This window comes from Dama dama, chromosome 9, assembly GCF_033118175.1.
Source record: "Dama dama isolate Ldn47 chromosome 9, ASM3311817v1, whole genome shotgun sequence".
In the NCBI taxonomy this organism is placed as follows: Eukaryota; Metazoa; Chordata; class Mammalia; order Artiodactyla; family Cervidae; genus Dama; species Dama dama.
The window spans coordinates 97,125,027-97,140,958 of record NC_083689.1 but is presented as its reverse complement, the minus strand read 5'-3'; the positions used below and the strand labels follow the sequence as shown (position 1 = coordinate 97,140,958).

The 15,932-nt window shown below is 37.4% G+C and overlaps 1 protein-coding gene across 1 annotated transcript in view; it reads right to left on the bottom strand.

The window, feature by feature from the left end:
- Nucleotides 1-15,932, bottom strand: part of ERAP2 (endoplasmic reticulum aminopeptidase 2) — a 43,760-nt gene that overhangs the window by 2,610 nt on the left and 25,218 nt on the right. Inside the window, exons 10-17 of the mRNA XM_061152065.1 lie at nucleotides 15,770-15,838; nucleotides 14,570-14,745; nucleotides 11,989-12,068; nucleotides 10,824-11,007; nucleotides 6,669-6,825; nucleotides 5,998-6,182; nucleotides 2,707-2,868; nucleotides 2,067-2,207 (exon numbers count right to left, since the gene is read on the bottom strand). Coding sequence (XP_061008048.1) covers nucleotides 2,067-2,207; nucleotides 2,707-2,868; nucleotides 5,998-6,182; nucleotides 6,669-6,825; nucleotides 10,824-11,007; nucleotides 11,989-12,068; nucleotides 14,570-14,745; nucleotides 15,770-15,838 — 1,154 coding nt within the window. The remainder of the gene's footprint in view (nucleotides 1-2,066; nucleotides 2,208-2,706; nucleotides 2,869-5,997; nucleotides 6,183-6,668; nucleotides 6,826-10,823; nucleotides 11,008-11,988; nucleotides 12,069-14,569; nucleotides 14,746-15,769; nucleotides 15,839-15,932) is intronic.

Below are 15,932 nucleotides of genomic sequence, written 5' to 3'. Positions count from 1 at the left end.
ATAGATGTAAGTAATAGGAACAATGACCTTATGTTTATAACATGCTATATATATTTAAACTATGTAACATTAGTAACTATATGATAAACCTATACATTACAATGGATACTATCAATTACCACAAGAATAGCTCATATGCATCTGGTAAAATCTGAAAGCTATGAAATTTATCAAATTTGACCATAAAATTAAAATTTAGATAAAGCTTTTTTAGGAAATGTGACAAATGTTTACGTCTAAATTTAAGTTCATATTTAAAGCAGCACCCTACAGTTTTTGAATGTGCATTCCATCAACAAAATTTTTTGACCAAGAATTTCCCAATATACATATCTTTATTTATGAATTATATGCACATACTAACTTAAAGGTAAAAAGAAAAACTTAAGAGTATAAGGTAAGAAATAATACATGTAGTAATGTTTTCTTCTTGCACTCTAAAGCATTGTCTTGCAAATTTCCCTAACTCATTTTGGACACCCCTGTGTTTAAACATCATATTTATTGGGGAATTGTCAGTGGAACTCTTGTTCAAAGCCACAGATGGCATCCTTTACCCCCGTGTCTTACATAGAGAATTTGGCCACAGGTCAAAGGGCTTCATACTGTAAAACAGAGCACAGATACATCTCAGACATGCTCCCAAGTCTGGGCTCTGCACATGGTTGGAAAGGAGACTAATTTCCACTTACAAAATAAATCTACAGCATTGCAGAGAAATCTGATCATTCCAGGAGGGAACGGAGAGTCACGCAAACAACAAAACCAATGGTTCCAGTAGGGTGTTTAAGGAAAGTGTTTTTTGTTTTGTTTCGTTTTTAAAACAGTTTCTAAGTAATTTGGTCTCATGTGGATGTCAGCCCCTTTAAGGTCGTGAGGCGGGTAGAGATGTGCTTTTTGCTCACAAAAAGCTACCAGTGAGAACTCTGACTCCTTTATGACTAAGAAATGAGAGGGATGAGGAACTGAGGATGACTGACATCACACATGCTAGATGACACAAAAATACAGAGCAAACTGCCAGCTCTTTCATTTAGGGTATTTTCCATAGAGTTAATAAGTGACATTTTGGAATTGGATGAGGAATGGTTGAGCACCTTTGCAGGGGGGTCTGTTGTGAGAGAAAGCAATGCCATCCTGTACATTCCGAGGAAATCTAATCATTATTGCTTTTTTCCGGGACTATTTTAGGGCCAGGAGCATATTGCAGTGAGCTATAGGTCGTCCAAAAGTTGAAACCCCAGAAAAGACTCATAACCTATCTAGTTTTGGAGGGGAGCTCCCCAGACACTTCTGATTAATTTCTTCTATTGCCTCCAAGCTTTCCACTATGTTTGTTACCTCTCCAAGGGAACTGGAGGAAGGGATTAGTTATCTTCAAACTTTCTGAAGTTTTTTTCCCCCAGAACAAAACTGTATTAACAAAGTAAGTGAAATATTTTGCTGTACTATATATGGCTTCATTGCATTCTTCTGGGCTAGGGAGAGAGCCAGAAGGGAAAAGGGGATGGGGTTGATGACTGGATTTAACTCAACTCTTACTTGTTCCCAGCAATTCTTCATTGCCTAAGTAACAGAAATCTGTTTCCCATCCCCTTCTTTTCATTCCTCTCCCTCATACCTGGACAGAGGGCTAGTGAGTTTTAAAATCGACACACTTCATCAAACCATTTGAGTAAAAATAATGTCATTCATATGCTTTAGGCAACATCTGATTAAACTTGGTTTTAGGCAACTAAAATATCTGGGTGGAAAAATACACATTGTGAAAGTCACTCAGTCGTGTCCGACTCTGCAACCCCATGGAATTCTCCAGGCCAGAATACTGGAGTGGGTAGCCTTTCCCTTCTCCAGGGGATCTTCCCAACCCAGGGATCGAACCCAGGTCTCCCGAATTGCAGGTGGATGCTTTACCAGCTGAGTCACCAGGGAAACCCAAGAATACAGGAGTGGGTAGCCTATCCCTTCTCCAGGGGATCTTCCCGGTCCAGGGATTGAACCTGGGTCTCTGCATTGCAGGCGGATTATTTACAAACTGAGCTATTAGGATATAAACAAATACCAACTTTTTAAGGAGATGGGTCCAATTTTCTTTTACAAAGTTCCAGGCTAGTTGCTGCCCCTTTGGATTTCTGGCAATCGCAAAAAGAAGAGCTGCCAAGTCCTGCGTCTTGATAACCTTCCCTTCCATTCCTAGTTCAATTAACCTGAAGAAACAAAGATCAATTAATTTTTCACGGCATGTGTTCTATAATGGAAATTAACTCAGGCTATCAGTGTATTAAAAGAATCAGAGAGAAAGGCACAACAAAAGTGTAATGAACCAAAAACAGTAGTAAACTCTCTACTGGCTAACATTTTTAATATTCCAGTTAAATGTTTGCTTTTCTCTAGAAGTAATTTTATCCACTTATTTCAGTAAACTTCAATTAGCATCTTATACACAAAAATTTATTTTTTAATAATAATAATTTTCCTCTAAGGTTATGGCTGTAAAACATAGCTGTTTGCTTAGTATCAATCACATGATTAAGGAACATCTGTCTTCACTATGTGCATTTTGTCAATACATGGTTTTTGGAAAAAATTCAAAATGGTTCAAATCCTGATTTAATTATTATTATATGGCTCTGAAATTGATGGCTGAATTTTAGTAACTTTCCTGAATATGTGTAAGTTTACTTTTAACAATTTAAATTCACTTACTTCATTAACTTTTCCTGATGTTTGCTGGTTGACAACGCATACAGAATTTTGTTTTTTTCAGCACCGGACAATGACAGTTCATATTGCTCTAAAAGGTAGTTCCATCCTGATGTTGTTTGAGCCCCCACGGAATACACGATCTTTAAAACATCTGTTGGGATACTGTGATATTAAGCACAAAAGTGAAAAAAAATTCTATGAAAGAAAAAATTAGTTTTTCTTATTATGATTTTAAATTCTAAAACAGAATCACCCTTGAGTTATTTCCTGTTGTCGTTCAGTCACTAAGCTGTGTCTGACTCTTTGCGACCCCATGGACTGCAGCACACTAGGCTTCCCTGTCCTTCTCTATCTCCCTGAGTTTGCTCAAACTCATGTCCATTGATTCAGAGATGCCATCCAACCATCTTATCCTCTGTTGCCCACTTCTCCTCTGCCCTCAGTCTTTCCCAGCACCAGGGTCTTTTCCAGTGAGTCAGTTTTTCGTATCAGGCGGCCAAAGTATAGGAGTTTCAGCTTCCAGTGAATATCCGGGGTTGACTTCCTTTCGGATTGACTGGTTTGATCTTCTTGCTGTCCAAGGGACTCTCAAGTCTCCAACACCACAATTCAAAAGCATCAATTCTTTGGTGTTCAGCCTTCTTTATGGAAGAATTTTATGTACTATTACTTTGCAAATTATTTGTGTTTTTTCCTACTGATGATAAAATGTTTAAAGAATAATAATCAAAAATTTAAACTACATGGAGAATCATGATGAGAAGCTGATGAAATTAATAAAAGAGGTGATTTCTGAAATATAAATGCACTGGTTTGTATAGAATTCTGTCACTAAATTGCGTATATTGGTACTATATGATTTTTTTTTTTAATTATTACTTGTTGCTTTAATGTCGCATGAGGAGTATTTTCTAGTAGGCCCATTTGAGGGCTATCTGACTCTCTAGGTATAAAAAATTGTAATTTAGCACAGTTGTTTAGAGTTCAGTCATTTATATTATAATTCTGTAAAATGATAGGATGCAATATTATTATTTTCTGTCCCCCTAAAGAGGACACCATGGTTTTCAAGTTTTATTGTCCTAAAGGATACTAACTAGTCTTTATTTTAATTTAGTTATGATTTTTAATTCCAAATATAATTGATCAGTAATAGCTAATATCCATATTGATGGCTTGGAAAACCCGCAATACAGAGAAGCAGGGATGGGACAGGAAATTTGAATTTATCATACAGGGTCCATAACATTATACTAGTCTCTATATAACTTACTTAACTGCCAAAGCTACCCAGTGAGATGGAAGAGTTACCCTAATTTTTTAAAAGTGGAAATAAAGCTCAGAAAGCTTAAGTAACTTGCACCAAGGTGACATATTAGCCTTTTTTGAGATGGGATTTAGACCTATGATTCTAAAACTGTACTATTTCCACTGTACTATATACACATAAATACCCAAGAGCCTTTGAATCATGAAACAAAAAGTAACCAAATTATAATCCACATTAATTTTATTTTAGTTTATTTTACTAAAGGAAATCGGTCCTGGGTGTTCATTGGAAGGACTGATGTTAAAGCTGAAACTCCAATATTTTGGCTACCTGACTCAAAGAGCTGACTCATTTGAAAAGACCCTGATGTTGGGAAAGATTGAGGGCAGGAGGAGAAGGGGATGACAGAGGATGAGATGGTTGGATGGCATCACCGACTCAATGGACATGAGTTTGGGTAAACTCCGGGAGTTGGTGATGGACAGGGAGGCCTGGCGAGCTGTGGTTCATGGGGTTGCAAAGAGTCGGACACGACTGAGCGATTGAACTGAACTGAACTGTACAAATTTATAAAAATTGGTAACAAATGAATTGTAAGTTCTTGGAAGGTAGGATACCTAGTTGCTTCTTTCACTAGCTTATTAGCACTGACTACAGTGCCTGGCACAAAAGCAACAGGCAAAACATTATATTCTGAATTCATGAATGAATGAAGTAATCTATAAAGGATTAATACTGATGGTCTTAAGCTTTAAAAAAATAAACCTACAATATTTGATTATGTACTCTTGATTACAAGCTTAAATGAGATTTTCCTAGAATTTTTTCATAGGTATAGCGTCCTATTCAACGTGTTGAACCATCACATCTACTGGACTTGAGTTACTCTAGGTAAGATCATTCCTCTTGTAAGTAGCATAAAGACAGAATATATTCTGATGTGCTATAGGGCAGCAGAATGTTTATATTTTAGCCTCATTCATACAGTTTATTCAAACATGAACAAAAAGAAGAGAAAAATACAGCTAAAAGATTTTTTTCCCCTAAAACTAATTTAGGCCTAAATCCTAAAGAGTGAAAAAGTCTAAAAAGAAGAAAACAAATTACTTTTTTAAAAAATAAGAAGTCAAGAAAAGATTTCAAAAAGCTCATGGAGATTTAGTTATACGGAGATAAATTGTGATAGCATTTCATAACAATTTGGCAGAGGAAAAATTGACACTATTGCTTTACCTGGTACTAAAGCTGTGAATTTTTTTTCTATTCTAAAAAATGAATTTTCCCTAATTCACATACAGATTTGATTTCTCAAAACATCCAGCTTGAAAGTCAGGGTTTTAATAGCAACAATATAAAATCATGTGTTGGACAGAAATCAAGGCTTACATTGAAAAGATTGTGGTGTCTTTTAGTACTATGGGTTGCAGCTGCTAGACTGAACTGCAACAGAATCCATTTGATCACTGGGCATCGAGCTAATTACAACCACCACTGGAATCAATTTTGCCACCTTACACATCCTTTAGATGGCCCAAATCATCAGTTTCCTATCAAAGCTGAAACTTGAGGCTAAGACGTGGTATGTGGGGTATGCGGTATGGTATTGGTTAATGAGGAAGTAAATATATTGAACAAAGCTCCCTCCCCAGCACCTGGTTTTTTGTTTCATCAATTGATCATTGGTGTTTCGATTGCATGTACATTTCACATTGCTTTTTATCTTTAAAAGGCATTACTCTTGGAGATCGGGCACCACTCTAGTCTACCCCACTTTCACCCCTTGGCTGTCTTTCTGAAACCATGCTAATGTTTATTAGCTTTTCCCTACAGGGAACTAAACCTCACTTCCCACAAAAATCTATTGAGCACTTACTATGTGGGAGCATGAAACAAGGGTATGTAATTCCTAGCATGTTTTTTTTTTTTCTATCCTCACTAAAAGGTTTTAGATTTAATGTCTTGCATGATCAAAGACTTTTACATCAAAAGGAAAGGAACAAAGAACAGAAGTCCAGATTTACTTTAATTTTCCACTGGATTCCATCCACTGAGAGAAGAGTTCAGTTGCTTTCTGGATGCAAGGAGCATGGTTCAGGTAACAGGCCAGCTTCAAGACAGTGGAGCGAAGCATTCTGTCCCAGACGGAGCCCTCGTCAACCCAGCTTTGCGTGTCAATCACTGGCTTAAAATACTGGAGAAGGTAATGCTGCAGAAAGCAGAGGATGGTTTACAGAGAGGCTAAATTTAGTTCTTCACACAGCTCTCGCTCACCCATCTAATGGGTTCAGCTCTAAACAGTCTGCATGAAACCTGTCCCGAAACATAGAACTCCTAATCTCTACATTTTGCTTCTCTTTTTCTGGTGTGTGGTCTCCATCCACCACAGTTCGTGTCTCCATTAGAAGTACAATTTAATTTCTTATCTGAGAGGGGACTATCAATTGATGTAAGATAAAATACCCTTAGGAGGGATGCTTTGCTTATGACCCTAGTACCCAGCTCTTAGGGTGATGATGACAAGGACCAGGGGATATCCAACCATTAGGTGCTTAAGTGTTGACTGTGCTCCCAGCCAATTTCCTCAGATTCTCCAAGATTTAACCCCAAGAGTTCACACAAAATAGAACAAGTCTCAATGATCGTCCAGCTACTGTGTCTTTTACTTAATGAATCTTCTGAAAGGAACACAAACCTTGAGATTTTCAGTGACATCTGAAATGTTCCTTCTTTCCACCATGCGGTAAAACAATTCTAGGTATTCCAGACCTTTGAGAAGTGCGGGGATGCTTGTTTCATGTTGGAGGTAGCGAGTCAGGTCAAGAGCTTTGTCTAGGGTCAGCCTTCCTGCACTGAGGTATAAAACAAATGTCGGTGGTTTGTGCATATCTTACAGTTCTCAATATTTTAAGTAGTAAGATGATATGGAAAGCAATAACAGAAGCAGCTCATTATATTCAAACCACTTGGTTTAAATCCTACCTCTTCACTGATGTGGGCAAATTAACCTCTGAGCTCCACCTGCCTCCTCTATATAATGGGAATAATATCAGAATCTACTTTAAATCTCTGTTGTGAGGATTAAATGAGTTAATATAGGTAAAGTGCTTAGAATAATGCCTAAACATAAATAAGAGCTTTCTAAATGAAATAAACAGCTAATATTAATATCTAGTACCAATAATATCAAACTTTTCATGTACTTGTTATTCTCTAATTGATTAATTTGTGGTTTTGAATTGTTCCTCCAAGTGTATTTGGAAATTTTGAGGACAGGTGCCATATCTTTTTTTTTTTTGACGTCCCTTCCTAGAGCCTAACAGAGAAGCTGCAGTTAGAATTTCTGAGTAGGCCGAAACAAGGACTTTCTTTGTTTTTAAAGAATCTATTTAGATTCTAAAGTGATATGTCTTCTCTATATTTTCCTTTACTGCAAACAAACAACAAAACTATTATTCTGAGTACTAAAACTTTAGTGCCTCTTCTATAGAAGAAGTAAGTTATTATATTGTCACCTTCATAAAGTGGTTGCTCACTCATATTTCTGATACCTATGTCCCTGCAGTGTCTATAACCCATTCTTGCCAGCATCCAACTCTCAAATCAAGCATATTAGTTTGATATGGAAACAGATTCCAGAACAAAGATATCTGTGTTGGATTTTTCATTAATATAATGCCCTACCTCCTTTGGGTTTTTTAAAATTTTAAATGCTCATCTGAAACAAGGGAACTGAAACTAGAAAGAAGTGGCATTAAAAAGAACCAACTTTTGTTGTGACTATAATCTTCTCAGTCACAATGACATACTGCTTTAAAACAGACCTACAGTACATTTTCTAAAAATTTCATCTGAAGACAGAGGGCTGGACCATATGCGCTACGATTTTATAGTCTGCTGTATTTTTAAAAATACAAATCCACAAAATGTCACTATTCCTTCCCACACGTGTAAGTGTCATAATATATGGTGCACTAGCTAAGTACAAATATAGTCACAACCTTTACAATTTTAAATGTTAAATCTAGTACACAATCCATTCATTACGTTGCTCACACTGGGGAAATCAACATGAAACTGGTAGAGAAATTAAGGAGGAATTGACTGCTTATGTTTAGATTTTCCTGGAAAGACAAGCTGTTTCCTTTCTTCTATTTATCATCAACAGAATAATATGTAAAATAAATCAGGTCACAAGGTCACCAACAGAAACAATATTAAGGACCAGGTGGAGTATTATGCGTTGGAAACATTTCCTATTCTGGGAATTACTGCAGAGTACCCACTTTATTCATCGTGACACATTATTTCTTTACTGGTACTATGAAGTATACTCTACTTAGAGGACAAGCAACTGGACAAAACTAGGTATTATATTCTAGGGTCAAAAAGCTACCTACTTAAAACACTTTCATCTTAATATTCATCAAAGAGGGAATCATTTTCATATAGTTATTATTTAATAAAAATCCAGCCCTTCACCACCTGCCTTCTGCTTCAATTAATGCACAAAATGTTATCTGAATGTCTGTTTACCTTAAAGACTAAACCTATGTATAAGCATACATTTTAGCCCAACAAAAAAATCTATATCTATTTATTTGTATAAGGTTTCAGCTAAATGGTACCTTTGTGAAATAAACTGTATTCCTGAGGAAACAATCTGGGACTTCTCTCTAGGGTATTGGAATAAAAAAATAAATAGTTTACCAGTAAGGAAATTATGGTTGTCATCTTAATTCCACTCAACTCAGAGGAGATCCAAGTATTAAATATTTAATAACAAGTATGAAAACTCAGTTAAAATGAATATGCATTCCTGGGTCAATTTTGTCTCTAAACTCAGTGTGATCACAGACTATATACTTAAACTCTTAAGTAGATATTTCACAAAGCAGGGAAGAAAAAAATACATATCACCGAAGCAGAGGAATAAGAAAATAAATTTAGACCTATTATGAGACTTTAGAATTGTTTTCCTATACAATTACGTTTATTATAAAAGTAATATAAACAAATTACAAGACAGTTGGAAATTAAAGAAGGAGAAAAACACAAAATTTCATTACCCCTACATATTCATTAATAGCACTTTGTAATATTTCTTTCTGCTTTTGTTTTTTTTCACCATTAGCTCTTTTTTTTTTCCCATGTAGTTGCTAACCTAAGCTTCCATTCTGCTTTTTCTTTTCAGTTTCACATTATTTGAAATGCATTTTTCTATGTTGTCACCTCATCTTCCTATTCAATGCATGATCTTTTAAACAGTTTATATTAGATCAGACTACTCATGCTCACAGCTGCCATTTATTGGGCATTTATTACTGTATTCAGTGCTGGATCTACATTACCTTGTGCAACCCTCAAAACAACCTCCTATGAGAGACACTATTATTATTGGAGTTTTAAAGACTAAAAAAGTTTTGAAGACTAGAAAATTTAGGTTTAAAAAGGTTACATAGCTTGTCCAAGGTCAAACAATAAGAGGTAGTGCATATTGGTAGGTGACCTGTTTTAAGACAAAATTTGTACTCAGGACTTCACTAACCTATCGTTGGTACAGAAATGATGATTGCTTTTCCTCTGATACATCAATAACTACAGGGTTCCTGCTGCTAAATTGAGAGTACCCATAAATTTATAGGCTAGAAACAGCATAAAAAGACTTTCAGCTGCTAGAAAGATTGGCTTTTGTATTCTGAGTTGTCAATATTCTTCATTCTGCCTAGTTTTAAAATTTTAATCTATTTTCTTTGCAATCATCTCCGAGTTTCTCCTTTGAGCAAACAAACCTCCCTGAACTAACCATAGTCTGCTTCTCAGTTGGTCTCGCATGCATCCAGTCAGAAGTAGGACAGCTCATGATACTCCTGAGACCTTTGGGGCTGGGGGGTTAAGCTCCCAATCCTCTTCCTTTTCTAACTAGGGAATTCTGTTGTACAGAGAAGCTCTGCTTGAGAGATGTTTTGCTGGTTACGTTTGCTTAATTTGACCTAAAAAAGCATGTGAAAGAAAAGAATGTCACACTGAATCAAATGAGTGCATTAAAGTAATTCTCAGAATAGGAAAAATTTACAGAGCATATATGTCACCGGATCCCCAACTTTTTTCCACCAGTGACCTGGTGACTTGATTTATTCTACCTATTATTCCATTGATGACAAGTAGGAAAAGGGAAAGAAAATATTGTAACTTTCCAGGAAAGTCTAAAGAGGAATAAACAGAAGTAGCCAATTCTTCCTTAATTTTTCTACCAATTTCATATTGATTTCCCTGATGTGAGCAAAGTAAGGAATGGCTTGTGCACCACATTTTAAGATTACAAAGATTATAACCATATTTATACCTTCTGTCTAACAGATTATGTCAGTATTTGGTGAAACAGCAAGCTTCTAGCATAAACAATTTAAAACCTGAGGTCAAAAGCATAAATGGCTGGAGGCGACCATAAGGGAGTGAAGGACACCCTCACGTGTATCATTTAGGACTTGGGTACCGAGGTAAGTGCAGACCTGGCTTAAGGAAGATCCGCCCACTGCATCCTCCGCTATGGCTGCCCTGTGGGAACGAAGATCCACAGTTGCCAAATCTTCTCATTATTGAAGGGATTCCAGAAGTCAGGGTTTTTACATATGTTTCTCCACATTTTGAAATGTTGAATTAAACTTTTAAACATTAGGTGAGTGAAAATATTTCATCAGTGGGTAGGCTTTGACCCCATGGCCAGTATTTGACCTCCATTCAAATCCATATCATATGAATGATCAACACTGAACATTTGATTTGAAATCTAACATATCTGGTTAGGGAGCAGTGATTTCCTGTGAAATCAGTTGAAGTTTTGAGTTACCTCACTAGCTGAAACGCATCGTGAATCAGGCCTATTCTGTCCTTCGGTCTGAGAAGTGTGTGGTTCTGATTCATCAACGTAATGAGCTCGTCCCATCCTTGTCCCTCATAATGAACGATGTAGTAGCCATTTGAGTCCACATTGAATTTCACCCAGTTGGTCTTCTCAGACAAATCCAGAGTATCTAGGAGGAGAAAATTGGTATAGGTACTTCCTCATCAAAGAACACATCATGAATATCGCCAGAAGTATTCTTCATATCATTAGTAATAAATCAATGGGAAGACAAAGTTCTGGAAGACTCATGGTGATACTTATTTTCAGAGTCTGCTGGATGGCTTATTTTGGGAATGGTGATCTTATTAAATTAATAAGTAAACTAATTCCTAGGAAAAGGACTGATGAATCTGTTCTCAAAAGCAGCGTATGCGGGTCTAAAAGGCATGCAGAAGCCCAGTGAGCCAGATGATGAGCACAACTGGAGTTTGGTTTGATTTACTGGTAGCCTTGTCTCAAGGTTTGGGTGCTGCATGTTAAAATATGTGTATGTAAGTAGGTGATCCATTTGTCCAGTTCTTATCCAGGGCAAAATAAGGACTGCAGGTTGAACATGAGATTATGAGGGAAACGTTCTGAAATTTCAGTGATGTGTTTAAAGGAGAAAATAAAATTACATTATTTTTAATATTTTAGACATTGTAGTAGGTGGCAAAATAACTTTACTATATACTCTCAAAAACTCTGAGGCTTAGTCCTCATTCAAAATAAATGAGAAGATTGAAGCTCAGGAGTTAAAAAATTTTCTTAAGGCCAAACATCCAATAGGTGACAGAATCAGGATTTGAATCCAGGGCCAATCAGTTCTAAAGTGAACACCTTTTCCCACTGAATTAGTAGACATTAAAAGACATAAGATCAGACGCCATCAATTCTTGAAACCCATCTCTAAGTGCTAAAAACACAAGAAAACTTTCCCATGAATTAAAAACCCAGAGTTTCTAGCTAAAGGGTTCTTTTAGTAACACATAGGTATAGATAAATGAGAATTTCCTCAAACATATACCTTTCATTGTTGGATTGACCTACAGTAACTGTCCTCCCTATAGCTCAGAACACATTTAATTTCAGAATTAAAAGATTTTTTTGGCTAATTAGTTCATATTACCTGTCTTCAATTTCAGAATGTGTCTGTGAATCACATTAGAGGAACTCGTGGAGTAGGTCACTGGGATATGCCAAAGGTACCTACGTTAGAAAGTAAAGACTGTTACAGACTAAATAAATGGCCATTTCAATGTCCACATTGTCAGATTCAGAGAGGCTATAAAAGACACCTAATCACCCGTCCTTTCAACATCAGTGGCCTTATAAATTTTACAGGCTAAGACTAACGGTTCCTTGGGTGTGCAAAAATTCTTTAATGATTATGAAGGAGCAGAAATATATACCTAGTTGAGCCTTGTCACAATTACCTGTGACATTTACTGTCTAGATTTTATACCACCACAATTCCTGCTAATTGTTTTCTTCTAAGTAAACGAAAAAAAAGATCAATCTTCCTTTCACATTTCTAAAAATTCTCACAGTCTGATAGTAATTCAAATAACTAAATCTAAGCTGTAGAAAGAAACCCAAGAAGGTAAAGATCTTATTCTAGCATGATTCTTCCACTTATCCTTCTGTTCAGTGAAGCTATCCACATTCAACCCCCGCCTGCTAAGTGGTCAGCTAGCAGCAATGAGTCAGGAGCTGCTCATTGGCCAAGTGCAGAGAGCAGAGAAGCAGAACAGATTGAAGGAAAAGGCCTCTGGTACTTTTCAAGGGCCTTTCCATGGTAAATAACTGAAATTAGCTATTTTTTCCTGACTAATTTCTAGCTGCTTCTAGAGCTCATTTCCTCTAATGTAGTAAGCCATATTAGCTATAGTAACTCTATAAAATCAAATGCTTGAAAATACCAGTAGGTATAAAACAGAAAGAATAGTACTGAGGATATGCCCATTAATCCTCAGAAAAACCTAAAATAGTAAAAGAGAGACAACAGACACAGACTCGATTTAATAAAAGGTCAGAAGAAATAATCTACCTGCCAATCCAGAGAACCGATAATCAATAAAGCAGTTGAAATATTTACACAAAAAGGTAAAAAGAGAGACACAGATATCACTAAGATGTAATGGATCAAGATTCATGAATAGATTTTGGCTCTAGAAGGACAGAGATTTTTCCAGATAAACCCACCTGGGAGTAAAGAGAGAAAGAGTAGCAATTCACAAGTTTGGATAAGCATGGATCAGAGGGCAATAATTTTATAAGAGAAAGCCAAATCCTGCTTCAGATAGAGGAAAAATACAGATCACTGCATAGATACTTGTTTATTCTGAGCCATTCACACTATTGAACTCTCTCGTGACATTTTGATAAGTTGCAGAATTGTGAGTCCTGCTTTCCCAATAATAAATCAAACATTGAATTTTCCAGCCTGTGTTGCCAAGCTTCAAATTGTTTAAGCTCTCTGAGGTTTGGACTTCAAAAGGGCATACAGAGAAATGGAAGGATGTATACATTGATAAATGGCATAAGGGCTGCTGTTGGATGGAAATAGACATCTGATGAGATCAAATTGGAAAATGGCATATTCTACGTGTTAAAGGCCTTGAGTTTGCTTCTGACTCTCAGAAAAATTCTATGGCTGTTTTTAGACAGCTAGATTTTAGAAAAAAATAATAATCATAAGAGCCAGCACTGATTCACTTGGATTATTTCTTTTCAAATTAATCTCATTCATCTTATTGAATGAGATCAGAGGAATGTGGACAGTGTTGAATTTCTTGATTTTAGTAAAACCTTTAACAAATTTTCTTAGGACAGGCTTGTGAGCAAGGTAACAGAGTGGGTAATTGGATTTGCTTTTATTGTTACCAAGAACATCATGTTTTAAGACATTACATTTATAGTCTCTTACCAAAAAAGAAAAGGGAGCTGAAGGTCTTATCTAATTTAACACGTGTGTGTGTGCTCAGTCATGTCTGACTTTTTGCGACCCCATGGACTGTAGCCTGTCGGGCTCTTCTGTGCCATCCCATGGACTGTAACTCACCAGGCTCTTCTGTCCATGAAATTTTCCAGGTAAGAATATCAGAGCAAATTGCCATTTCCTACTCCAGGGGATCTTCCCAACCCAGGGATCGAACCTTCATCTCTTGCATTGGCAGGCAGATTATTTACCACTGTGCCACCTGGGAAGTCCATGACTTAACACATAGGAAATGCCTTTTCTGATAAGATGTATAGCTATCATACTTCTTATTTTCCTAGGTATGGGTCAGTCTCAACTTTTTAGGGCCCAGTATTCTTGCCTGGAAAATTCCATGGACAGAGAAGCCTGGAGGGCTATAATCCAAGGGGTTTTGAAGAGTTGGACACAACTGAGCAATTAAGCACACACAGCGCAAAGAAGGCTAGTAGACAGTCAGGGAATATTATATTAGAGATGTAACTAATGGCCTTCTGCATCAGAACTGAGGTCCTAAGGGTGGCTGCAGGATTAGCAAGCCTATGCTGCTCACCAAAGCAGTCTGGCTCACCTGAAGCTCTTTAAGGCTGTTAGCAAGGCTAGGTCAGTCTATTAAGTCCCATGTAGAAATAGCATCCCAAAAAATTGCCAGAGAAGCTGAAAGAAAGCTGATGCAATTGTGAGTAAACTGAAATGAGGTAAACTAGACCGACAAACAAAAAGCAAGCACCTTTCCTGCAGGGTCCCCCATTCAGGGTCCTCCTTGGAAACCCCGGACAAGAAGCGCTCTTGCTGCAGTCTGAGGGAACGCCCTTCTCGTTTAACCACCACGAGGGGGATGCCTTTCTGCAGAGTCCATGTAGCCATCATCTCCTTGAGCTCTACATTTTCCCGCAGAAACGCGAGCTGAAACGACAAGTGACTTTGGTAACCCGAGGCACAGGAGAGAAGCCAGAGAGAGATCAGGTACTTAGACCTCCTCGGATGCTAGGGACACGGCTTGGGCAGGAAGAGCGGACTCCGACTGCAGGCTCCCAGCGGCGCCATGTAGAACCTGGGCTGGACCTGCCCCTTCCCTTCCCATCCAGCACTGCTCCTGGAAAGTTACCTGAAGCGGGGACGTGTCTGGGAGCTTGAGGGTTAATACAGGGCAAGAAAGGCCAAGAGGAAGGGTTTGAGACTGGGGCCCCTCTCTGCTCCCTTTCAAAACAGAAGAATAAAAGACCCACCAAAACAAAACAAAAACTACCCTCCATTTCATTAACGATGGAATCCAGAGGTTTAGGAAGAAATGTCTCTTTTTAAAATTCCAATAGAACGATATTATATCAATAGAGGTATATGGAGTGGAGGACAAAACCTCTAGCTTTTTATTAACAGCTTCTAGGATGGGTTTCTGATCACTGCATGATGCCAAATCTGCCTTTAGAAACCATAACTTGATGGGATTACCATGACGCTTTTTAAAGTTTGCCTTTTCTTTCTTTCTTTTTTTTTCCATGATGACTGATTTTTTTTTCTCTCTCCTAAAATGTTCCAATAACTTCCCAGAAGTAAACAAAAAGATGGGGCCTCAAGAAAGCCATTCATACTACTTCCAAACCTAACATATTTGGTTTGGCATTTTGCAGAGCCCTGAGGATACCAGTGCAGCAATAACCACTCAGAGAAATTTTGAGCTGAGATATTTTTAGCCGTTGGTGGGATTGTGGGAAAGCTGAATTATAACAACAAAAATATAGTAGTAAGAGCATCACCCTCCCTTAATGGCCTGAGCACTCCTTCTTCAGTCAGCTTTGTTTCAAGGAAAATTGTGGAGTTTTTCCTTCTCTCCAGTTCTTTAAAGGGGCAGCTGGACAACTTTACAGACTCACTCCAGGTCTGGAGATGAGCCAAATCTCTTCCACCCTCCAAGTCTCTCTCTACTTACTGTGTTGCTTGTCTTCTTGGAATCAGAATAACAAAATCCACTCGATGTAGAATCACTTTCTAAACAATTCTAGAAAGCAAAAATAAAAGAGCACTGCCATTTGGCCTCTGAGAATTCGCTTAAAAAGAACATTTGACATGAATGCAAACATTTATTAGCATAA